The 25,423-nt window shown below is 40.4% G+C and overlaps 1 protein-coding gene across 2 annotated transcripts in view; it reads left to right on the top strand.

Annotated features, from left to right (window-relative positions):
- The window catches only part of ADK (adenosine kinase), a 344,703-nt gene that overhangs the window by 110,200 nt on the left and 209,080 nt on the right, over positions 1-25,423 (top strand). For both annotated transcript variants that reach the window (XM_054983324.1, XM_054983323.1), the window contains exon 5: positions 24,836-25,008. In XM_054983324.1, the coding sequence (XP_054839299.1) occupies positions 24,836-25,008 (173 nt within the window). The remainder of the gene's footprint in view (positions 1-24,835; positions 25,009-25,423) is intronic.

Genomic DNA, 25,423 nt, shown 5'->3' with positions numbered 1-25,423 from the left:
ACACCAGGATTTTCATTCAGTGGCACCTTAGAGACCAATAAGATTTTCAGAGTCTAAGATTTCAAGTCAGAGCTGTCTAAAGAAGGGAGCTCTGAATCTTGAAAGCTCACACTTGGAAAAACTTGTTGGTTTCTAAGATGGGGTGCACCCTCCCCCTCACTGGCAGTTTTCAAGAAGAGGCTGGATGAATATTTGTCAGAAATGCTTTAGGCTGATCCTGCACTGGGCAGGGGGTTGGACTAGATGGTCTGTATGGCCCCTTCCAACTCTATGATTCTATGATTCTATGCCACTAGTCAAAAATCCTGCTGTACCTTCACGAATACACCTTGCTGCACACAGGGTGGTTCTCTCCCAAATACAGATTTCCCAGATTATATGGCCTATTGATTTCAGTGGGATTAAAGCTGCCCAAGCATATGCAGGACAGCAACCTAATTATTTTGTATCCTCCCCAGTTTCGATGTCTGTATAAAACTAGGATGTTTTTGGATGCTAAGTTGCTGAAAAATATAAATCTATATCTGAATGAAAACAATAGCTTGGCACAGAATTCCCTCGGAGAATTGAAAATGCTGTGTTAAGCCTTCCACAGATCCGGTATTGTAATAGATTTCATTAGGAATAGATGAAGTAATCAGCTGTACCAGAAGCTTTGGCTTAGAGAACGATACATAATACAGTTTTCATGGCCAGCATTATGTCTGTGCTTTGAATATTGATATGTTGGAGGCAGCGTATCAGTGTTGTTTCTGCATTGTAGGCATAAGTGTCAATAGTATACCTTGATCAGACAATGTGTGTTGACTGTTTTCGCTAAAGAGGAAAATGTGTCCTTGTGTATACAAGGCATGACTAAAGTTAGAATTTTTATTTTATCCTTCCCTCCCATTTTTTGTCTGGCAGGCATTTGGTGGTAAGAGCTTGTCTCATTCTTAATCCATGTGTTTCCTCTCTTTGAAATTGACATGGAACAATGCCAAGTCATTAACTGCAGCTGAGAGCAACTTAGAATTAATACACATTTGGTGTGGCTTTGCTTTATAAATTATCTTTGATGAGTAATTATTGGTAAAAAAATTTCCTTTGTGCATCTGGTTGGCTTAATGCTGTAGCAGGAAAAATACCTGGGTAACACTGCAATCACTGTTTCCCCTCTGAATCAGAAAGGAGGATTTCTGTTCCTAAATCACAGCAAGTCTTTACACTATATTCCTTCCTCGAGCTAGCCTCATTGGTTGTGCCTCTGGGAAGTAATCAAAACATTTTACAACTCTCATTTCCTATGAATGGCTAGAAAAAATGTAAATAGTAAAATGAAATGATGTTGTGAACCAGTGTAACATTAAATTACTTCTAAAATTATGTTTACAATACTCCCTTGTATTGCCAGTAATTCAACATGAAACTAAGTTTGCTTTACTTTATACTGTGTATCTGTTTACACAATGGTAGCACAACTGGTTGCTTATTATAACTAATTTTGGGTGAGGGATTGTGTGTTTTTTCCATTTTATCTATTTTTTAAAAAAATATCGAAGACTAGAAGTATTTCAGACAAGAGGCAGAATAATACAAAAACTTGACCTGATTTCGATTTCTTTTAAGGATTAAGAGGGGTTTTTGCATACATAAAACTGCATATATAAAAATGTGAGACTATGTATATATGTGTGTGTGAGAGAGAGTTTGTGTGGATACAGAGAAACACACACACATACACACGTCTTGCCACTTGTGTAGATAATTACTTTGGGTGAGGCAAACCTGCTGTTGCAGCAGTACAATATTGCAGAATTATAACTTTTTTTTGTATTGAGTTTGCTGGTTTATGTTGGCACAGATGTTTAGGGTCAGAATCCCTGCGGCTATGAAAATGTTTGTGTCTTTTTTTCTACTTAGTTTTTTCCCTTTTATTTTATGTAAACAAACATTAGAAATTACAAATGAAAAATATATAACAAGAATTTTGGAAAGGAACAAGTCCTTCCCATTCCAAATAAAACAAGAGCAAAACTCAGTTCAACTATGACCATTGTATTTAAATAGAAAGCTGGCAGGCCCCCATGTGGGACAATGAAAACTGCACTGCAGGTCAGTCCACACACCAGTAAGGAATTTCTACATGCTGGAGAGTCTCACTAGTATGTTAAAATATATGATTTTGTTAATTAAAAGAAACCCCCTCTTAAATGACTTACAGGGGCTGAAAATGGCGCAGAAGGTGAAGGAATGTTAAGCAACTGTCAGTTAATAGGAAAGGGGGGAGGGAATCTGCCTGCTCCAGCCCGCAGGAGGGGTGGAATCCCAAATTGTCTTCCTACAAATTGTCCTTCTGGACCTTCTTCACAAGACAACATGGTCTAGTGGTTACATCTGAAAGCCAAAAATTGGGCTGAACGGCGTTACAGCTGAAAGCCAAAAACTGGGCTGAACGGCATTAACACCTGTACAACAGAACCATAGGATAAGAGACATTGTATACGACATGTTTATAAAACAACATCTGATTGGAGAAACTATACCGGTTGGACTTTTTGATCAGGATTGCATGTATCTTTATGAACTTAATTATTTATTGGATATTTATTGGATTATTGAATGGCATATTTATCATGGATTATTTATTAGCACTTGCAGCACTTTGTATTATCCACTGAACTCTATAAAAATTACAAAATTTATATATAATTATTTCTGTAGACCTTCGAGGTTTTTTCTTTCTATTGTGTAGCATTTACTCGGAGGAGCCCCCTGTTGTTAAAGATCAGTTTATAAATTAAGTATTTGATTTACGATACACAGTTAATTTTACTAGAAAGATCAACTCCCTTACTTTGTAAAGCCAATTCTGTTCCAAAGGCTTTGTATGTGCTGTCCTGTATTTAGCAAACACCAGTCGTGTAGCTGCTGTCATAACATTTCTTGGGTATTATTTTCTTAATAAAATTAAGTGAGAAGATCTTGAGGTCTAAAGGCTGTTGAATGTTTACCAGGTCTAATATTGGTCCTTTACCATTGTTCAAAATTTACTAGCCCTATCACATAACCATCACAGGCAAAAAACATTTATCTCGTCAGTAATATTAGCAACGACATATATCAAGTTTATACATGCATGCTGTTTTCTGATGAAGTAAATGCCACGGTGTTCATTTTAAAGTCCTCTAATATTCGGACTCATGGAAAATACTCATTTTAAACAAAAAAGACCCTCCCATGTATAGAAGTTTTATTTTCCAGATTCTTCTGCCATTTTAATGTAAGTGATCTTCCATTCAAGACCTAACAAATTGTGGTCTATATTTTCAAAAAGTGTTATTTTGGGAATTAACTAATTTAGGCTTTAGAATATTTCTCAGAAGCTAGCTCAAACAATTAGGAGCCAGACTAATCTATCAGTCTTTATTTTAATGACTAATTTTTCTAATTATTACTACCACGAAACCCAATCCTAACCTTTTCACAATTTCTCATAATATTTTGAAGCTATGACAAAAGTGTTGTAATATGTAAATAAATGTCATCGCCCCAACAAAAAGCTAGCCTCTAGCCCTAGCCAATCTTCTCCCATATTTTAAATAATTAATTATTACTGTTAAAAGCTTGATTTAATTGATTATTGGAATCAGTATAGAAAATACCTGGCTAAAAAATAAATTCATCCACAACTGTTGAATGCCATAAACAAGCAATGACGGGAACTTCGGGCATATTTATTTTTAGATCGTATAACAAAACATTCTGAAGCAAGACACTGAATAAACTTTAGATTGGATACATTTGGCTTTTTTACTTAATCTCAGGAAGATTCTCTGATCTGTTTAAGAGAGATCAGAGAATCCCAGATTTATTTGCCTATTATTCCCTACAGGGAAAACATCTTGGAGCTATCTGGGAAGCGGGGGGAGGGGCGTAATTTTTCAAGCAAACACCACCAAATTTGCAGGGAATCTACTTGTGACTGCCCTCTAAAGACCCCCCCCCCAAGTTTCAGGAGGATGGTGTCCAGGGTCCAGTTCTGTTGGACCCCGAAGAAGGTGCCCCCAGCAACTCTCCATTGTTTCCTATGGGGGAAACATTTCCAAGCAGACTCTTAGGCAGAAACACTCAGGGGCAAGACTGCCAGTGGCAACTCCCAAATGCAGCCTCAACCCAAAGAAAGCCCAACAGAAACCAACCAGAAGTCTTCCCAAAACCAGATGAATTGCATCCTAGGGTACTAAAGGAACGTGCTGATGTATGGTGCCAGAAGATTGGAGGAAGATTGGAGGCAGGTAAATGTTGTCCCCATCTTTAAGAAGAGGGAAACGGAGGATCCAGGTAACTATTGACCCATCAGCTTGACGTCCATATCTGGAAAGGTTTTAAAACAAATCATCAGTTAGTCTATCCTTGAACATTTAGAAAAGACAGCTGTGATTACTAAGGGCCAACATGGGTTCCTCAAGAACAAGTCATGTCAAACTAACATTATCTACTTTTCTGTGAGAGTTTCTACTTTGTTGGATCAGGGGAATGCTGTGGACATAGTTTATCTTGATTTCAGTAAGCCTTTTGATAAGTTTCTGCATGATATCCTTGTGTACAAGTTGGTAAAATGTGGTTTGGATCCTACTACTGTTAGGTGGATTTGTAACTAGTTGACAGATCGCACCCAAAGAGAGCTTGTAAATGGTTCCTCACCCTCTTGGAGAAAAGTGACGAGTGGAGTGCCTCAGGGATCTGTCCTGGGCCCTATGTTGTTCAATATATGTATAAATGACTTAGATGAAGGAATAGAGGGGATGATAATTAAATTTGCAGATGATACTAAATTGGGAGGGGTTGCAAAGACAGTAGAAGACAGAATCAAGATTCCAAGTGATCTTGACAGGCTGGAAAACTGGGATAAACTAACAAAATGAAATTCAACAGAGATGAATATAAATACCTGCATTTAGGTAGGAATAATCAAAGACGTAATTATCGGACGAGGGAGACTTGTCTTGGCAGAAGTAGATGTGAAAAGGATATATGGGTCTTAGTAGATCATACACTGAACATGAGTCAGCAGTATGATGTGGTAGCTAAAAAGGCAAATGTGATTTGGGGCTGTATCGACAGAAGTATAGTGGCTAGATCACATGAAGTGATGTTTTCACTTTACTTTGTTCTGGAGTACCGTGTTCAGTTTTGGACTTCACAGTTTAAGAAGGATGTTGACAAGCTGAAGCATGTCCAAAGGAGGACAACAAACATAGTGAGGGTTCTGGAGACCAAGTCCTATGAGGAAAAGTTGAAAGAACTGGGTTTGTTTAGCCTGGAGAGGAAGTGACTGAGAGGTGATATGATGGCCCTCTTCAACTATTTATTTCTCTCTCTCTTTGATGCCCTCTTACTTTTGTTATACCTTGTGTACTTTTCAGAACCATTTACTTGGGATATGATTTTGTTTTTAGTGTACTTTCCACTTGTTGAGAAAACAAACCCCTTTACCCTCAGAGTGCATTCTGATGACAAGCCAGCCTAAGAGGGCTTTGTACATTGTTCAAATCTCCTATTGCAAATAAGGATAAATATTGTTGATCTGTACTAGGAAAACGTCTTTCTTATAAGATGCGTGTGTTTCTGTTGTCTAGAAGAAGGATGTTGCTGCTTCATATAATTTTTTTTTTAAAGCCTGGCTATGCACTCAGTCCCAAGGACAAACACATTCATTTTAATCGTCAGATTCCTTGATGGACTTTTGGGGCTTAGATACGGAAATTGAGTAAGACCTTACACTTGACTCTTGTAGTGCGGAGAAGATGTGATTGACAGTGGGATTTGTATGCAACCATTGTGATTGCAAATTAGAACAACTTCAGGTGTAGTAGTGCTGTCTGGCAACCAATACATGATTTTGACATGATGCCATTTGTTTGATTCATATAATTTAAGCACTGTTTTTCTTTTCTTCTGAGCTCTGTGTCATGTAGAGGTCTGGTAGGTCAGAAACAAAGGTTAGATTTATCTTTGCCACCTTGTCTCAACCTGTCCCGAGAATGAATTATGTAAAGCTACCATCAGAGAATGAATAGGACTTTCTTCTTTTTCATTCAGATCAGGAATTCATTTTATGAGTTAGTATTAATGATCTACTAAGGAATTCTCTTGAAAAGGTTCCGCTAGAGTGACTTAAATTTTACTAACCAATAAACGTAGTGGTTTTTATCAGGATTCTAAATATCTACAGTTTTATGAAAAGCAATTCTAATCTCACAACAATGTTGCTGAATATAAAGGCAGTCTTTTACCGAAGATGTGCTTTTGATCATTCTGAACAGCTGCAGACGGAGCAGAAATTGGTTCGGTATCATGCACCATCTTGTAAAATGACTTCTTTGAATGAAGTTGAAAATGTCATTGCACTTCTATTAAACACCTTTAATATCTATCAGGGTGAATTGCTTTTAATCTAGCTTGCAATTTTGTAATTTTTACACTTCCGACAGAACTGTGCATACCAGTGGATTTCTGTGACAATTAAAGCCCTGCCCGTCTTAAAGTGCTTCTTGTGGTATGATGCTAGACCATGGAAACAGACCCAGATGAAAAGTGCTGTGTGAATGCCTGGATGCCTGCACATCTGGCATACAGGAAATAAATTGTGTGAAATCTGAACAAAGAACACCTCCATCTTTCTTTCTCTTGCTTTATTTCAAGTTCATTTTATGTCAGAACAGTTTGTGGATCTGTTTGGATGGATGTATTCTTTCAAGGGGGAGCGTGGTTTTTTCTTCATTAAATATTTTATTATAACAATAATGACATTTGATTTATACACCGCCCTTCAGGACAACTTAGCACCCACTCCGAGCGGTTTACAAAGCTTGTTATTATTATCCCCACAACAATCACTCTTGCGAGGTGGGTGGGGCTGAGAGAGCTTTGAGAGAGCTGTGACTGACCCAAGGTGACCCAGCTGGCTTCAAGCGGAGGAGTGGGGTATTAAACCCGGTTCTCCAGATTAGAGTCCTGCCCCTCTTAACCACTACACCAAACTGGCTCTTCAGAAATTATTTTTAAAAACAGTTTGTATTCAGTTACAATAAATTCAGACGACAATTATTTGACTCAGACAACAGAATTGTCCTGAGAATGGACATTTTCTTCACATGAGTCCCATATATCCAATCAAATAAACCAATACAGGATTTCAGGAGGAGCTTGGGAGCAAATTTTCTGGGGCTATCTTGTACACAATAGCAGAATTCCTTGTGGGATCCCTAGGTGGTTGCCTTAAATAGTGAATCATAGTCAAGTGCCTATCACAATGGTATTAAAAAGGTTTTTTGGGGAGGTTATTCTTGGGGGAATTCCTTGGTGTACGAAATAATTCCATTTTTAATAAAGGAAGAGCCTTCAAAAGCAGCCTGATAAGGGCTCATTGCCCACAGAATATTGAATGTATTTGGGAGTCAGTTAAAAAGAGAAGGGAGATGGAGGGGGGACCAGTTTTCTCAAGGGTTATAGAGCCCCCGGAGGGGAGATTTTTGAGGGGATTCCTTCCTAGTTTATCTCCTCTTACTTCATGGGTCCCCATCTTGTAATGCTTTTGATTTGGTTTGGTAATAGCTTGATTTGTTATCAACAAGTCTCATAGCAGCTTCACATTGTAAAATAAGTGTAATTATCTAGTGCTGCTGTGATGAGTCAGTGCTGAAACATTCTTTTGTAGACACCTTTTCATCAACAAAATACACATCAGAGGACGCCACACTTAAGTACATGCCACATTGGATCCCAGAACGACCATTTAGCCGATCAAGAGCCAGCTTTAGGAATGCGTTTGGACCTCTGGCCCTGCCCCTCTGGTTTTATTTCCTCGTTTCTCCTGGACTATCGTTAAGCAGCTTGTTGGTTTCATTATTAGCTATGATTAAGGCTAACCAAGGTTTCCCTTAAACTGGGACATGAAACCACATGATATTTAGTTGTTGTAGTTGTCAATGCTGAAAACGTTGTGCACCATTAAATATATATTTTATATTATCATGACTTTTTGACACATCAGCCAATATTTAAATTTGTAGAATCAGCAGAGTAAAATGTCAGTCTCACAGGCTGAAATGCTAAGATTTGGATAGGTGTGTGTGTGTATGTGTAATTTTGTAATCTGTAAGTTTTCTTGTATTTTGTAAATTTAGAAATACATAACTATTTTAAAATTTCGTATTCCATGCCCCCCCCCCCCATTTCCCAGATTAAACAAATGTTTCCAGACTTTAGAGTTCTGAAATCTGAATAACTTTCATATGTAATGTGATCTTTCTGCCTTGGTTTAAAATATTTCAGGATTAATAACTTCCAGATGGGTACCTGCCTTAAGTGGACATTTTGGGGGGTACATCTTTCAGAAAGAGATTAATACTGATGCATTTCTGTTTCTACAAAGCTTTTAGTACCACTATCGCTTATTAAATCCCAGACATTATTACAATGCATAATGGATTAAAAATGAAATTAAATACATTTCTTGGGTTAAAGATTGCTACTTTTGGCTTTCAGTAGAGGAAAACATCCAAATGCTGAAGTTATCAGGTTGCAGGTCCTATTTAATCACAGCAATAGTTCAAACCACATTGTTTATCTATATGTGTCAGTAGAAACTTCTAAAAATTTAGAATGCTGCTTCGGAGCAAAAAATTTAACAAATATAGTTTGGAACGCAAAGTACTTTACTTGGCTTGGGTACAAGAAAAATGTTTGCCTCTTGCCACAGGGCAGGCTCTGCTAATCAGTCATAACACAGAATTGGTGCTGCCATGGGGCAAAATTTTACTGATATGTACTCTGAAAAATCAACAGTCTGAGTGCTGACTGACTTGACTCTGAATTGTTGGGATGGTTGGGGTTTATTGATTTACTTCACTTATAACCCACCCTTCTCCCCAGTGGGGACCCCAAGTGAGTTTTGTTGCTCGCTTATCTTCCATTTTATATTCACAATAATCCTAGGAGGAAAGTTAGGTTAGGCTGTGCGATTGGCACAAGGCCACCCAGCAGACTCCCATGGCAGAGTTAGAAGCACCTACCTCTGAAATTTGCAGTAAAGGTTAAGAGGGTGGCTATCAGATATAGGTGTGTTGGCAACCTACTCTTCTGAAAGAGACATAGATTGAGTTTGAACACAGATTCTCCACATATTTGGGGAATAATTCCTCATGAGCTATATATGTGTAGAAAGTGTGGTCCCAAAAATCTGTATATGTTTTCCTCCATGGAAGTTCTGTAAGCAAAGACCAACAGGAATCTTTTTTATCCTGCTCAGATATTATGTGAAAAAATAACATTTTTTAATTTATTGTGATACTAGCAACAAAGACCGTTGTGGGAAAAAATACAATGAGCTCTAGAAAGGAGAGGGGGCAGGCGGGCATTGCCTCTTCCTCCACGCCTGATCCTGGCTGGGTGACACCAGGGGGGAAGGCTATGGCCTCCTGCTTGGCGCCTGACCCTGGCGGCGTGAAGGTGGGGAGGCGGGCATTGCCACCTGCTCTACTCCTGATCCCGGATGGGTGAAGGCGAGGGTGGGCATTGCCACCTACTCCACTCCTGACTCTGGCCAGGTGAAGGCGGGGGGGGGCAGGCATTGCCACTTGCTCCTCTCCTGATCCCAGGCGGGGGGCAGGCATTGCCACCTGCTCCGCTCCTGACTCTGGCCAAGTGATGTTGGAGGGCACACATTGCCACCTGCTCTGCTCCTTATTCCGGCCTGGGTTTCATGCTGCATCAGCACCCTCTGGAGGTGCATCAGGGTAGGAAGTGAATTGTCTGGAACATGCTCGCTTTTTTATATAGTAGGATATTCTGTGTGCATGCTCTTTACAGGGACCACATTAAAAGTAATCTCATACAGGAAAATATTCTTTTGGAAGATAGTCATGAAATAATCAAATTAGACTAGCAACAAGACCTTTTTAGAAATTGGTGGTGGTGCGACTACCTTCAAGTCTTCTAGAAAAAGGCACATCAAGGTCTTTATAAGAACTCTTCAGACCCTTCTTAGTTTGTCACTTCTGTTTGAAAGAAGTGGGGCAAAAAAGGTACAAGGACAAGCGTCTGCATCTTCCACAGTGAAGACTAATTCAGAGGATTCATGTAGCTTTTCTGCAGTCCCCATATTCTCCTTCAGTAGTTCTGTTTTCTAAATGGTCCTTCTATCTTTCTGGCTAGTTTCCTGCTTCTGATATATTTAAAGAAATCTTCCAGGGTTGAATCCTGCAAACGGAGCAGAAGGCTCTTGTGGAGGCAGATTTTCTTCATCTTCTCCGTGCATTGAACCTGTGTGATCCAGTCTTCTAGCGCTAAGGCTAAGGTCTATTTTTGACATGGACTTCAACCACTCCCTTGCAACATGCATGCCCAGAGAGGGTGAAGCTGCCCCATTCGGCTCATTTGTTTTTTGGCCAATAAAGCAGTCATATTGAAAAAGGCCTTCTTTCTGGGAAATCTGTTTCTTGACCCCAGTATTCTTACCTTTGTTTTGGGCTCAGATTGTTTCTTCTCTACATTCTTTCTTCTTCAGCTTTGTTCATTAATTGGACGTTCTTTGTCAGGTTTTCACCGTCTTGCTTCTCTGCCTACTCTTGGATTGTTTTCAGCATTGAACAGTTTCTGTGACTCTGACCAAACTAGCCTTGTTTTGCTCCTTGGTATAGTTTCCCCTGAGGTGCTATTTCTCGTCACGCTGTGTTCAAGAAGTGCCAGAACTGCGGAGTTAAGCTGCCGTCTACAGATGACCTGTCCTGCTAATTCTTCTGTCTGGTCAGGGACATGGGATTGACTTTTGTTCCTTTTGTCAAAATTTCACAAGACAAAGAGAGATGAAAGTCTTGGCTCATTTTTATCCAGTTTGAACAAGCTCCTCCTTCGGACCCAATAACAAAAAGCCACATGGCAAGGGGGTGTACTGAAGAGGGGAACGGTGACATTTTTGCTCTGCATAAGTGGAAATTCTTTTGCTCTTCATAAGTGGAAAGCTTCTTCCCCCAAGCTTCTTCTGCTGGAGGTAGGGGTAGTATTGCCCTACTTCCCCGCCTCACTGCAGCTCCCTGTGCCACGTCACATCTCCCGCCCCACAGCATCTGCTTTTTGAGGGATGCTGGGAATGTGGCAGGAAGAAGAATGTTGGGAAATGGTTCATAGAATCCAACCTTGAATTGTTTTTCACAGTAAGTTCTTCTAATTCTCTTTGGCTTGCCTTGTTGGCAGCTCTCTTTTGTTGTCCTCCTGCTTGCTTTCCTTATTTGCACCTGACTTCCACTTTTTAAGAAAGTTTTCTTTACTTTTACAGCTTTTTGGCATGTTTTTGTATTACTTTCCACCTTGCCTTGAGATGAGCAGTATGTGATTTTAGCCACACTGGGTGGATTTACATGAGCAGACTTCCCATTCTATGCCGATCAAAAACTGCTCCTGGGGATTTGAAAGCTCCTCTGTAATGGCTTGGGATAGAGGGCCAGATACTGCTTGTGAAAGGGAAAGCGGGTAGAAACCCAGAAGGCTCTTTGGGTAAACAGAGGGGAAGTTTGGTTATTCAAGAAGCCCTTTGTATCTCATACCAATCATGGAGGAAAAATCTTTCAGGAAAGGCTATAGACCCCCATGAGTGGATAATAAACTTAGTAGGGGAAAACCAGGCAGTCTTTTAAAGAACATTATTAAATTTTGATTGCTAAGGGATTCAGTGCACATTAGGAAATGTCAAGTGCAATTCAGTTGTACATAATATCAAGGTACGTAGCAGGAACATGTATTAGTATCTATGTCAGATGACACAAAGCCGGCCAGGTGAAGCCATTGCATTCCAAAGATGGGGGGAAACCCCCGAATTAAACCCTTTTTAGTTACGAGACTGAACTGCTTGGTACATGGCGATGCTATACCAAGCTTCTTTCTAACTTGAAAAACTGCTCCAGGAGGGTTTGGTCGAGAGAAGGGCAAACGACTGCTTAACCCTTTCTGCTGTTTCCCCATGTCAGATTGTCTCACCCAGCAATGCTCCCCCTGTGTGCATTTTCAGATCCAGGGTTGTGTGTCTCACTCAGCTTGGCGCTGCATGGTTATTTTGCATATGGTTTCAGCTGCAAAGGGCTATATGGAAAATGGGCTAGAAGTAGCTAAGAAGGCCGGGTTGAAAGTTGCTAAGATACAAAATAAGCTTGCGAGTGTAGATGAGCTTGCGAGTGTATCTATCCTCATAACTGGCCAGCTCGGGTGGTAATTTCCATTATACTCTGAGGTGCTGCAGAACCCCAACGGTCTTACACATTTGCCTTGATTTATCGTCAGGTTATCTTTTTGAACACTCTTTAAATGGAGCCCTCAATTTCCTCCTACTCTCATTTTGCTCCTGACACTCTAATTTGTTAGCATTTTCCATCCATTCATGCAGTGCCTGAAGCACACCTTGAGCGCCCGAAGCTACTTTGTTTTAACTAGCATTTGCATTCCTTCCATGCAATGTTGCAAAAATAAATTTGCATTAGCTGTCACTTTATCATCTTGACAGCCTCTTAATCTGCACCTTCCCTCTGTCTCTATGGAGAATAAATAAATGAAATTACATGTTGTTGTACTTGTGAAATCATGTAATGATATCATTAACATATTAGTAGAGTAGTTAGCAAAAAAAATTACATAATGCAATGTTTCTGTTTTTTTAACTACTTAGGGAACAATGGCATTTCTAAAGCTTGGCAATGTTTGCTGATTTTGAGCTTTGAAGTTAAACATGTTGAAGTTCAGTGGGCCGTGGCATTTTTTTCTCAAGCAGGTTAGCATTAACTGTGTTTTTTACTGCTGATTATGTGATCAATGCTATTGTACCAAAGTAGAAAAGGATAGATAAAAGCCACAAAATATATTTCCTAACTAAGAGCTTGTTAGCACAACATCTGGCTGTGAGTTGTCAGACAGGGGTCAGCCCATGATTTCAAATTAGTTTGAAACTTTAGAATCTGAAGTCTGAAGTCTGTACACAATCAGTGTATGCCATGAATTTTCGGTTCACTTGTAGACTGGTTCAGAAATCTATTTTTATTTATTTTATTTGTTATTTTATATTCCGCCTTTCTCACTGAGACGCAAGGCGGATTACATAGCTGTGAAGTTAGCACCATTAGTGGCAAGGACGAGGGCAGGCATTTCCATACAGTGTCAAGAACATTTCCATAAATAATGTCATGGGGTAAAAAAATATAAGTTTACAAAGATTAGCAAGGATCCAGTATGGGGTTGAGGAATTGCTGAAACAGAACATAATCAATTCTAGGACTTATATTGAACAACATAAAGCACAGGTAGGATATAGGAGTACATATTTAAAACAACAGATAATATGTAAGGCAACACAATGTTGAAATCTATGTTTTCTAACTCATTCGCGAAACATCTGGGATCCCTTTCCTACATCCCCTTAGCTGAGAAAAAAGGCCTTTTTGAATAATTCAGTTTTGCATTGTTTGCGGAAAGCCAGGAGGGTGGGGGCTCTTCTGACCTCCTCTATGAGCTTTTTAATAAACACAGCCAACAATTTGCTGTATTGACACCACTAATAGTAATTGACAGTAATTGAGGAACATTTTGACCTTTTAATTTCTAATGAATACTTCCAGCTTTCATGTATCTAGTATATTTGATGGCTTTAAGGGAGAATACAGTCTTGCAGGTTATAGAACTCGTGACTTGGGCAAAGTTTTGAACTACATGACGATGCTGTTTTTCTGCAGTGCTAAATCTTAACATCATTGCTGCTAATGTGTTTCTGTGAACTCTCAGAGGAGTTCTGGGAGTTGCCTTCTGTTGCTATACCATCCACAAAGCAGAAATTAATTTTGATTGGAAGAGTTTCACTGATATCTGTACAGCCGTCACAGCCTTGTGCTAATAAATGTTATCAAGTGAGAAGCAAAAATGACTGAGAGCTATGGCATCTTAAAGCAGGCTTATAAATAGCCTCTCATCTGTTGCCTGGGGCAAGTAAGAATCTCCTTCAGGTGACCACCTATGGAAACACTTTAAAACATAGGTGGTCTAATTAAAATTCGTGCAAGCTAATAACTTGTTTACGAGACCTGTAAGATTGCAGTCTTCATGTTCACAGTATTATTTGGGAGTCAGGCCAGTTGCATTCTGTGAGACTCATTTCTGAGTAAACAGACACAGGCAGAACTTCACTTCACTCACAGTGGCATGAACTTTCATAGACAATAGCCTACTACTTCAGTTGCATTTATTGGATGGGCAAGGAGTAATAAGTACATACTGGAAGAGAGACTCTACTGGATCCCAAGTGAGACAGAGGGACATATCCTAATATATGTACCCTTGAAACAAAAAACTTAGTAGAAAATAGGGATTTAAACTTGCTACACAGATGGTTCTGTGATTAACAGCTGTAGACTTCCCATTGGTATTTAAGGCGAAAATACATTGTATGGAATTTGTAAAATTGAAGTAATAAATGTTGATGTACAGGAGAGAATGGAAAGAGAGGTGTGTGTGTGTGTGTGTGTGTGTGTGTGTGTGTGTGTGTGTGTGTGTGTGTGTGGACTGTAGAGTTCTAGGTGCCAAACATTCAACTTTAATTCTTGGCTCAGTTAGCATTCTTTCTCCAAATCTGATGCCAGGACAGAAACAATGGGTCTTGCATGCTATATTGATAGCTAAACAGCTGATACACAGCACTGGAAAGCCAGAAATTCACTATCACTCACTGGATGGAGGATCTACTTTCCACATATCCACCAGAGAGTACCAAGAACAAATTCTGACCATGCTCTCTGAACAGATTTGCATAATGCCCAGTAGGTAGGTCACCTGAACTTTCACCGTTCATCATCCACATCCCTTGGATAAGACCTGATCACCCTTCCCACCTGCTTTTTAGAATCTTCCCCCTCTTTCCCCTTCCCTTTCTCCCCTCCCTTTCCCCCCTTCTTTCCTCCCTCCACCTCATTCTTTCCACAATCCCCTCAAACACTTTCCCACTTTCCATTTAAATTACATAACGTTTTATATTAATGCTAAAATTTACAAAGCTCTGAAAAATGTAATTTTTTTTAAAAAAAAATGCTATTGCCCTTGTCCCTCCATCAGACTCTGGGCTTATCACTCCTAATGAAGGCACCTTTCTAAATTAAATGTAAACTGTGCTAAATTGTGGTGTTTATGTACTGAATAGCAATCTTAAGGTAGTCAAAAGAATTCAGTCTAATAGTTCATACACACATAATGGAAACTTTGGTGTGACAATAAAGGATTACTTCTTCAATATGTCTTAGTAGATCTGTAAGCTACCATTCTGCAATATGTGGTAAATTCTTAGCAACAGCTGATGATCTGCCAATTTAAGGAGTCCTTGTCTTAAATGCTTTCTGTCTCCAGTAGCTGAATGTTGTTAAGCTGCAAGTGCTCTGTCGTATGCTCAGGATTTTATAGCAGAAGCAGGTAACAGACTGCAGCGCTGGCAGAGTGCTTTGACAGGTAGACTTAAAACTCCATAAAACACAGAGACAATTGTATACAGCAGCACACACCGAATGCTTTCCGAATGAAACGATCAGCCATATGTGCCACCCTTATGGAACGGGAAGGGGAGCGGAAGCGGACCCTGTTGCTAACTCTGCATGAAATTGCAGTGTTCAGGGATATTGACCAGATGTTTCAGTCTCAACAAACAGCTTGTTATGTGACTGTGCAAAAATCTTTCTATCGCTTTGATCACGCGCACTTTGAAGGAAAAGATAATTGAATAGAGGCTGTCAGAGTTAATAATGGTCAATGACCTTTCACTCGACCTTTTGTCACCTGTTTTAGATACACCGTCGAAGATAGACGCTGATAGACAGATGCTTGCTGCTCCAGAAGTTTTTTTTTTAAATTACCCAACAGATAAGAGCAATCCCAGTTTAAAAGTCTTCCATTGCCTGTATGAAACTGGAATGAACAGTTTGTAGCTGAGCCTTGGAAAATTGGCCTTGATTGACAATATAGCTACCAGCTGATGGTGGTAAAAATCTGCAACTGCCTGTGTGTTTAAGATACTCTGGAAGTCTTAACACTCCAAAATATTAATAAAATCAGCTTTTATCTGTAATTTGGTCTTTATCGCTTGATGCTTAAGCAGTGGTGTGTTCATACTCTATAGACAAAGAGTGCTTTGAGAACTGTATGTATGCCAAAATGTTGAATAGTATTTTCAGAATCGACAATTGACAGCATGAACAAACATTTTATTATTTTATGAAACACAGAAGTTCTTTATTCCATCTGAAAAATAGTAACACCATCCAGGCATCTTTTGGTTGAAGATATCAGACTTTTATGGATGTATCAATGCTGTACATAAGAGGTACATGACAGCAATTATTCACCTGTGCAAACAGAAGTTTTTTTCCCCAGTTTTCAGTCACTGTACCACTTGAAAATTCTGTTCATCAGCCAACAATGATGATTTGTTCCGTCGGTATGGCATTGGCTACTTGAGAGATTACCTAGTTGAGAGGTAGAATCTAACCAAATTTCAGAAAAATCAAGTGAAAGCTGGTTGAGTTATATAACAGCTTAAAATTGTTTCTTTGGAAAGAAGACTTCCCGTTTTCATGATCCATTTTATGCCCAGCAAAAGCAAATTTTTAATTTCTCCTTTTGACAATTTACACTTTGGTGAAACAAAATAAAATGCAATAACATTACAGGAGCCTTGACTTTCATTAGCTTTGTGGAAATCATTTTATGTTATGTTGTTTTGTATTATGTCCATAGACTCCCTAGACTTTGCCCATAGCATGTGGATCCATGCTATGGTTACCTTGAGGATAAGGATAGACTGCTGTAATACACTATACTTGGGATTGCTCTTAAAGTTGTCTTGGAAAACTCCAGTTGATCTAGAACATAGCAGCCTGGTTACTAGTGGGTGCTAGGTGGAACATGCATGTCATACTCATCTTGCACCCACTCCATTGTCTACCAATCAGTTTCCAGGTTTAATTCAAGGCAAAGCTATCATCTACAAAGCCCTTCACCCACATACCACTTCTCCTGCTGCTATACCACGACTGCTTCATTCATCTGAGCAAAACCTTCTGAAAGTTCCTCCTTGCGAACGGCCGGGATTGGCAGCTGCACATTCACACTTTCTCTGGTGGCTCCCATCTTGTGGATTGACCTGCCTGAGGTCAAGAAGGCTTCCACTACTATCATTCCACAAAATGATTTACCTGGAATTCAGTAAAGCTTTTGATAAGTTTCGCTATGACATTCTAATAGATAAACTGGAAGACCACGGACTGGTATATAGAACAGTTCAGTGGATAGGGAACTGGTTAGAGGACTGCACCCAAAGAGTGGTCGTCAGTGGCATTTCATCAGATTGGAGGGAGGTGTCCAGTGGAGTGCCACAGGGCTCGGTTTTGGGCCCGGTACTTTTCAATATTTTTATCAATGATCTGGATGAAGGGGTAAATGGGCTACTCATTAAATTTGCTGATGATACCAAATTGGGAGGAGTGGCAAACACCCAAGTAGAGATAAAATTCAACAAGACCTGTATACTCTGGAGAAGTGGGCGGTTATGAACAGGATGCAATTCAACATAGATAAGTGCACAGAATTACATCTGGGCCACAAAAATGTGAAGCACAAATACAGGATGGGGGATATACTTCTACGTAATAGTGTATGCGAAAGAGATCTTGGAGTAAGAGTGGACTGTAAACTAAATATGAGCGGTCAGTGTGATGCAGTGGCAAAAAAGGCAAACTCAGTCTTGGCTTGTATCAAAAGGGCCATTGCATTGAAATCGCAGGAGGTCATAGTCCCTCTCTATACTGCCTTGGTCAGGCCGCACCTGGAATACCGTGTGCAGTTCTGGAGGCCTCACTTCAAAAAGGATGTGGACAAAATGGAGAGGGTGCAGAAGAGAGCAATGAGAATGATCAGGGGTCTGGAGACGGAGTCCTATGAGGAAAGGCTGAAGGCCTTGGGAATGTTTCATTTGGAGAAGAGGAGATTGAGGGGGGACATGATTGCTCTCTTTAAATATTTGAAAGGCTGTCATTTGGAGGAGGGCAAGGAGGCAGCAGAGGATAGGACTCGAAGCAATGGGCTTAAATTACATGCAGAAAGGTACCGGCTGGATATTAGGAAAAACCTTTTCACGGTCAGAGTAGTTTAAAGGTGGAATCAGCTGCCAAGGGAGGTGGTGAACTCCCCTTCACTGGCAGTTTTCAAGAAGAGGCTGGATGAATATTTGTCAGGGGGAAAAAGCCCTGGGTATACCTGTAAACTAAATAGTTACGAAAAGGCTCCCCCCTCCCTCACTATTGCTGCAAAGGATAGGGGAAGTGAGAATGTGAAAAACTGGCATGCAGGAAGCAATGCAAAGAGCAAGGGCCGCCATTAGGGAGGGCTGGCACGCAACTCACTTTCAGAGGCTTTGCAGCCCACTTGTGGGTCCCGACCCACAAGTTGGGACGTGAGGCCTCCAGAACTGTGGGTCCCGACCCACAAGTTGGGAAACACTCTCATAAGCCACTATTTTAGTTAGTCCTGCTTTGGGTACTACGTGTGTAAAAACAATAGACCTCTTTGCATGCCAGATTACTGAACCATTTGAGAAAATGGGAAGATAATAAATATAGGGATAAGATGCTAATAATAAAATGGTCTGCTTCACATAGTTGATGAGCATATCGCTAAAATAGCCTAGATGAACTGCTCTTAAAACAGTGTACAATTTAATTTTAGCCTCGGTTGAAATTCACATCCCCTCTCCCCAGAGAGCACATGTAATTCTATAAATTTCCTTTTCAAAACCATGGGCATTCTAGGATTAAAAAAACCCTTCAGTTTAAGAGAAGAATTGGTACATTTTTCTAAACTGCCACCTTTGCCCTTGGTTTGTCAGCCCCAACTCTCTTTCTGTGCTGGCAGAGCTCAGTATTGAAGGTAAGGTCAGTGATATGTCAAACTTTAATAAGATACATGTTTTTAAATTATAAACCTTTAATTCTGACAATCAACCTTTTTGCAAAAGTTATTTTGTAGAGTGCAATCTTATGCGTATTTAACTAGAAACGATTCAGTCACCCTGCTACCAAGGCCAGTTTTACGGATGCTTACTCATAAATGTGAGATTTATCTCTTCCTTTCTTTCATTAGCAATATTTCTAAATCACTTTTAAGCCAAAATGGCTCTCAACATGTTGTCCCTAAGCTATAAATGAAGAACATGGAAGGCTGAAGAATAACGTGGATGCCTGAAAACGGAGTTGTAAGCAACCATGTTTACTGCTTAACAGCATATTGAACATGATTGTGGCTTACATGGCACAACACAGTGGCATAACTTTCCATTTCCATGCTCTTTCATGCCCCTTAATTCTCTTAAGACGAAGTATTTTTAATCTCAGAACTCGATCCTTCTTCATGTCCCAGCCATATCAGTAGGTTTTGAGGGAGAGAAAGAGAATGAAAAGTTCTGACTATCCCCATAGCTAAAAACTGGAGGAACTTGAATACTTGTCTTTTCCATTTCTCAAAATCTTTCTGCTTGGAGACGGGTGCAGGCTGTGGGAAATCTTTCTTTCACATCTATTGCTTGGGGTTGGTAGACGGGCAACTCACTTTCTAGAGCACCTCAACTCTCTTCTGCACGCTCCCAGTAACAGGCTCCTGTGAGATGGAAAACATTCTTTTTGAAGTTAGCATTCTTCACTCAGTCAGTAGGAGAACTTGTGCTACTATAGCAATAATGATTTATTCATATCAATGTGCTCAGGGCTTTTTTTCTGGGAAAAGAGGTGGCGGAACTCAGTGATGGAACTCAGGACCGCACAATGATGCCACTTTAGGTCAGCTGGAACAAGGGGGGAGTATTTAAAAGTTTAAATCGCCCTCGGCGAAAATGGTCACATGGCCGGTGGCCCCACCCCCTGATCTTCAGACAGAGGGGGGTTTAGATTTCCCTCTGTGCCACTGTGTGGAGGGCAATCTAAACTCCCCTCTGTCTGGAGATCAGGGGGCGGGGCCACCAGCCATGTGACCATTTTCAAGAGGTGCCAGAACTCCGTTCCACTGCGTCCCTGCTGAAAAAAAACCCTGAATGTGCTGATTATACTGACTGGTCATGTGGCTGGTGCTCCTGTTGAATTCCTTCAGGACCGCTTCTCCCAGCATCTGCCTGTGAGGCAGCAGTGTTCCCCTGACCACAATTTGATGGTCATCTCATCCTGAAAATGGGTAGGAACATGCAGGGTCTGTTCTCAGTTCACTTTTGGAAGCCCTTTGTTGTGGAGGTGGCTTCCTGAGCATGTCAGGAATGCACCCATTTTGTGCAAAATTATTTAGGCAAGCTTCCCTACAGATGGGCTGAGTTATTTGGGTAAATTGGCAGTAGTTTGCTTGATTGCTCATGGGAGTTGCTGTACCTGCCAGTGGTTTGATGTTTTTAATCATTATCATCCCTTGCCTTGAGTCCATAAAGAGAGTCTAAAAGTGTCCTAAATCATAAATAGATATCTCAGATATGATCAAGCAGTGGACAGGATAGCTTCAAGGCTTTCTTTCCTGCTGACTAGATTGACTCCTGTGCATATCATGGAGCTTGAGGCAGTGGAACAGCAGGGCGAGGGCTGGAGTTCAAGTGAAGACATAGCAGGGATTAGTTTGATCAAACAGGCAAAAATCCATTTTAGGGCCAGTGGTAGTGGCCAAGAGAGATTACTTTTATGTAAGCATTACATCTGCACAGTGCTAATTGGTCTCCTTTGTAGGATGATGATGATGATTTATTTTATCCTACTCTTCTTCCAAGGAGTAGTGTACTTGGTCTCCCCACACTTCCCTGGGGCATAGTGAGGCTAAATGCCCACTAGTGTGAGGGGGAGACAGAGACTAAGAAGGAAGTTTCTGCTGCTCTCTGAGGCACTCTCAATGAGAATCTCTGGTAGTACGTGGGGTCATTGTAGCAGCTTGGAGTGTCTGTACATTAGTGATTTGCTCCCCCAGCTAAAGGGATGGCTGTGTAAGGCTCTGAGAGCCAAGCTACAAGTGACACCTGACACAGGTTGGACACTTGTCAGCTTACCTCAAGTTTTGATGGGAACTGTAGGCGTCCTGGTCTTACAGCTTGGCTCTCCATTTAACTGAAGTTTACAGAACCCCTCCCCCACACACACACACCGAAGGGGAAGGGGGGTGCCCGGCAAGAGCCTGACACCTGCATTCCCCTCCCGACCACATGTTCTCCCTCCCATAGACTGCCGCTCTGTAAACTTCAATTAAATGGAGAACCAAGCTACAAGACCAGGATGCCTACAATTCCCCTCAAAACTTGAGGGAAGCTGACGAGTGTCCAACCTGTGTCAGGCATCACTTGTAGCTTGGCTCTTAGAGGGGCCAGTTACCCCAAATCTCTGATAGAAGCCAGACCTGTGAGTAGGGACAAACCTACTCACTTTGGACTTTACAAGAAAGACATCGTAAAGGCTGATAGTGATCTGGAGCTTCTCTTTACCAAGACCCTAAAGGAGAAAGCAATAAGGGGTCCAAGTTATCCCCCCCTCCGTCTGAGACCACCCTTCCCTACAACTGGTGTGGGCTTCATTACAACAGGATCTCCATTTCTAAAATACATAAATGCAAATTTGCAGTTAGACTGTGCTGGGTTCAGAGGACACACCCAGAAGGAAAACTTCGTGGTGATGTTGAGGTAATGAACTTTGGCTTAATTGTGTATGTTTGAAAAGTGGAAGATACACTTCTCACAATCATTCACATGTCTTTCCTTTTACTTCCTTCAGTACAATGACACACGTAATTTTTTTGGCCACTTAAAAATCTCTATCCATCTGTGGTGGTGGAAAGTGTACAGAGCAGGAACTAGGCGTGTGAGTGGTTGGGTTAGCTTTTCTGCAGTGTGACATACATACATGAGACTTTTATGGATGGGGCATGCACATGGTTGAAGCATGCAGAAAGGAGGCAGCATTGCTGTGTGAGTTCTCAGTGTGTAGCACTGCAGAGAACATTAACCTGTTCTTGGTGGAAGTATTTTAATGAGAATCAGAGGGGAAATACCACCAGCTCGTCATGGAAAAGGGCATTTGTCTTAGAATCTTATCAAACAGGAGAGTTCTCGAGTAAAAATGAATCACATTGCCCATCTTGTCAGCTTAACTGAGTTATGTGTGGAATGAAGCATCTTTTGCTTCTAAAAATAACGCTGTGACGAAGCATGCATTTAAGCTCATTCGCTTAACCTTTTTACAACCCACGGATATCACTAATGCTGGTTTGAAATGGAGACATTATCATTTATTTAAATCTCTATTAGGAAACAATTATAGCTAGCTTTTTAGCATGCTGGTAAATTGATCTAGCCCTTAATTCATAGTATAGATTGAGTGGATAAGATGAGTAATTGCAATTAGGAGAAATTATGACGATGCCAGTTGGCTGACTCATCATTGATAGCTTTAGTCTCATTGTTTCTTTGACGTTTTTCCCCACTCTGCTATCTGTTTTGCTTTACCATTCTGTCCTGCTTTCCTGTTTTAACTTTTAAACTTTTAGCATGGGGATGCAATTGATGTTGACTGATGCTATCCATATATTTTTAGTGGTGTTACACAATAACTCGTCTGCTTAGTGGCGCCATTCAGCTATGTTTTTAAAAGCTCTTGTGGCATAAGATGGTTCGTATAAATCCTAGTGGATTTTTAAGAGGCCCTGCTTCAGATACTGTGTTAGAATCTTTCCCTCAATGGAAACTGGTACAAGAGCTAAGCAGATGCTTGAATTTAAAATTGAGAATTTATGTAGCAAGCTTGCAAATAACTCATTTATTTTAAAAGCTTGTATTGCTGTGGACCAAAGGTGTTATTCATAATAATTTGAAAATGAATTCAAAAAAATATAGAACACATTTAAAAAGAATCATTTCTTTGGACAAGTCATTAGCCAGCAAACACCCTTCTGAATAGGGCCAGTTCTCCAATGTCAAGTCTATTTTGCATAATCTTTGGAATATCATGAGGGATGCTGCCTTTCTGGCCACTTCTGGTGTGCTGTTCCATTATTTGGGCCAGTCACAGCAAAAAAACCCAGCTCAGCCACATCTGGTTCTTACCGGCTTACAGCTTATAGGTGGGGATAAGCCATAGACATCGTTGAGATGAGCGGAGTGGCTGCACCAACTCAAAGGAGAAGAGGCATAACTGCAGGGTCCCAGATCATGAAGGCCTTTAAAGAGCAAAGCCAGCACATTAATAGAACCTGGAAACAAACAGGCTGCCATGTATATGTTTCAAAACTGGAACTGAATGAATTGAGCAGTTGGCTCTCCTCACCTGTTTTGGCTGCTACTGTTTTTGAAGTTATTTTCAAGAAGCCAGTGTGGTGGTGTGGGTAGAATGTCAAACTAGGACCTGGGAGACCCAGGTTTGAATCCCTTCTCTGCTATAGAAGCTCACCGAGGTGACCTTGGACCAGTCATATTCTCTCAGCCTAACTTACCTCTCAGGGTTGTTGTGAGGATAAAATGGAGGAGAGGACTCTGATGTAAGCTGCTTTGGGTTCTCCATGGGGAGAAGGGCAGGGTAGTAGTCTAGTCTCAAGGTTACCAAAATGGATAATGGCTAGATCAGATGAATCTGGAATGAGGTGGCCTCCTCACTAAATGTAGTCGGAAGAATACAGTTTTTGCCGTCAAATTCATGCCAATCAAAGGGCTGATTCTAGCAGAACCCCAAAGTTCTTAACAGAGTCTGCTATATAAATCCTAATCTGAGCCAGTCTGAAGTATGACCAGCATCCCTCACCTCATTTACTTTATCATCCAACATCACCTCCGTTTTATCTGGAGCCGACTTCAGCATGTTCTTCCTCAACCACTTGTCTATCATATCAAGACACCAGCTCAACACTGAGATGACAACTTCTGGAAGCTTCTTTAACAAGATGCATATTCCATTATGGTATCTCAGTGCTTAAGTGAAATAAGGCTTCTGATGTGTGTTCAATTTTTCCTAGCCTCATTGAAAATGGCTAAAGGGGTCCAGCCGGTACATGATATGTAGGCGGCATCCTGAATGTGTGTACCAAATTTCATCCCAGTATCTTAATGTTCAAGAGAGAGAGGATGTTGTCATAAACAAAGAAATAAATGGAATGCCAAGTAGACTAAACCAAAGATCTTACTTTGCATGACCAACAATAGTAAGAACAGAATTATTCCTTCATTTTGCAAATAAATATAGAATTTGTTTGCAGATAGATACTGTGTTTCTCAGCTACTCTTGGTATACCATTATTTTCTTTAGATTTTATGTTAGCAGTAGGAGTGCTTGGAGGATTATGTCCATGCTAGTTCCATTAAATATTATGTTTGTATTTTTTTCTCATTAAAATAACTTTTGAGCTATCCAGACTGCTGGTTCTTCTTTACAGGAGTGTATAACTTGTTTGCTAGAGATGTGTTGGCTAACTGTAAAATTGGCAGCATTCTGTACAGTCCTTTCTTAAATTACATCAGTATGTCTTCATCCTTTTGGTAAGCTAAGACTTGGTTTAATGTCAGTTCCATCCTAAAAATGAACGAAAGACAAAAGTCTTACTGATATTATTAATTTTGTTGTTTAAATTGTAATAGTTGTGGTTATCTATATATTTTATGACAGGCACCCTTTTGTTTATTTTTTTTTGCAGAAAATCAAGTGCTAGGTAATTAAAAATGCATTAAATAGGATTTCAAATATTCTAATCAATCTTGTCTCCCATCTGCTTTTCTTTTTGTCTGCAGTGGATGATCCAGAGCCCTTATAAAGTGGCAACGTTTTTTGGGTGCATTGGAACAGACAAATTTGGTGAGATTCTAAAGAAGAAAGCCGAAGAAGCCCACGTGGATGCTCATTATTATGAACAGAGTGAACAGCCAACTGGAACCTGTGCTGCCTGCATCACAAGTGACAACAGGTCAACTGTCTTTTTTGCTAGGAGCCCTTAGAATATGAATGCAGAGGAGATAGGAAGCTGGTCTTTTGGTCATGAGTATATCCGACGCATCATAAGCTATGTTGAGAAATAGATTATTAGAGGCCCACCCCATCTCTGTTATTTTTATTTATTTCAAAAATTTATCTCCTGCCTTTCTACCCAAATAAGGTCCCCAAGGCAGTAAATGTCAAACATTAAAACATTTCAACATGAAAAACATTTAAAATAAAGTATATCATTAAATAAAAACATATACGATATAACACCAAAAACCAAGGAGGAGGCCAATAACAGTTATTGGGATGTATGCTAAACAGAACTGGCTTGTTGAACTTAGTCTTGTCACCCTAGCTGGCTGCTAGTCCCCGTCTTCATCCATTTGCTTCCCCCCAGC

This window comes from Eublepharis macularius, chromosome 6, assembly GCF_028583425.1.
Source record: "Eublepharis macularius isolate TG4126 chromosome 6, MPM_Emac_v1.0, whole genome shotgun sequence".
Classification (NCBI taxonomy): Eukaryota; Metazoa; Chordata; class Lepidosauria; order Squamata; family Eublepharidae; genus Eublepharis; species Eublepharis macularius.
Note: the sequence above shows the minus strand (reverse complement) of the source record. Positions and strands in the feature narration are given on the sequence as shown.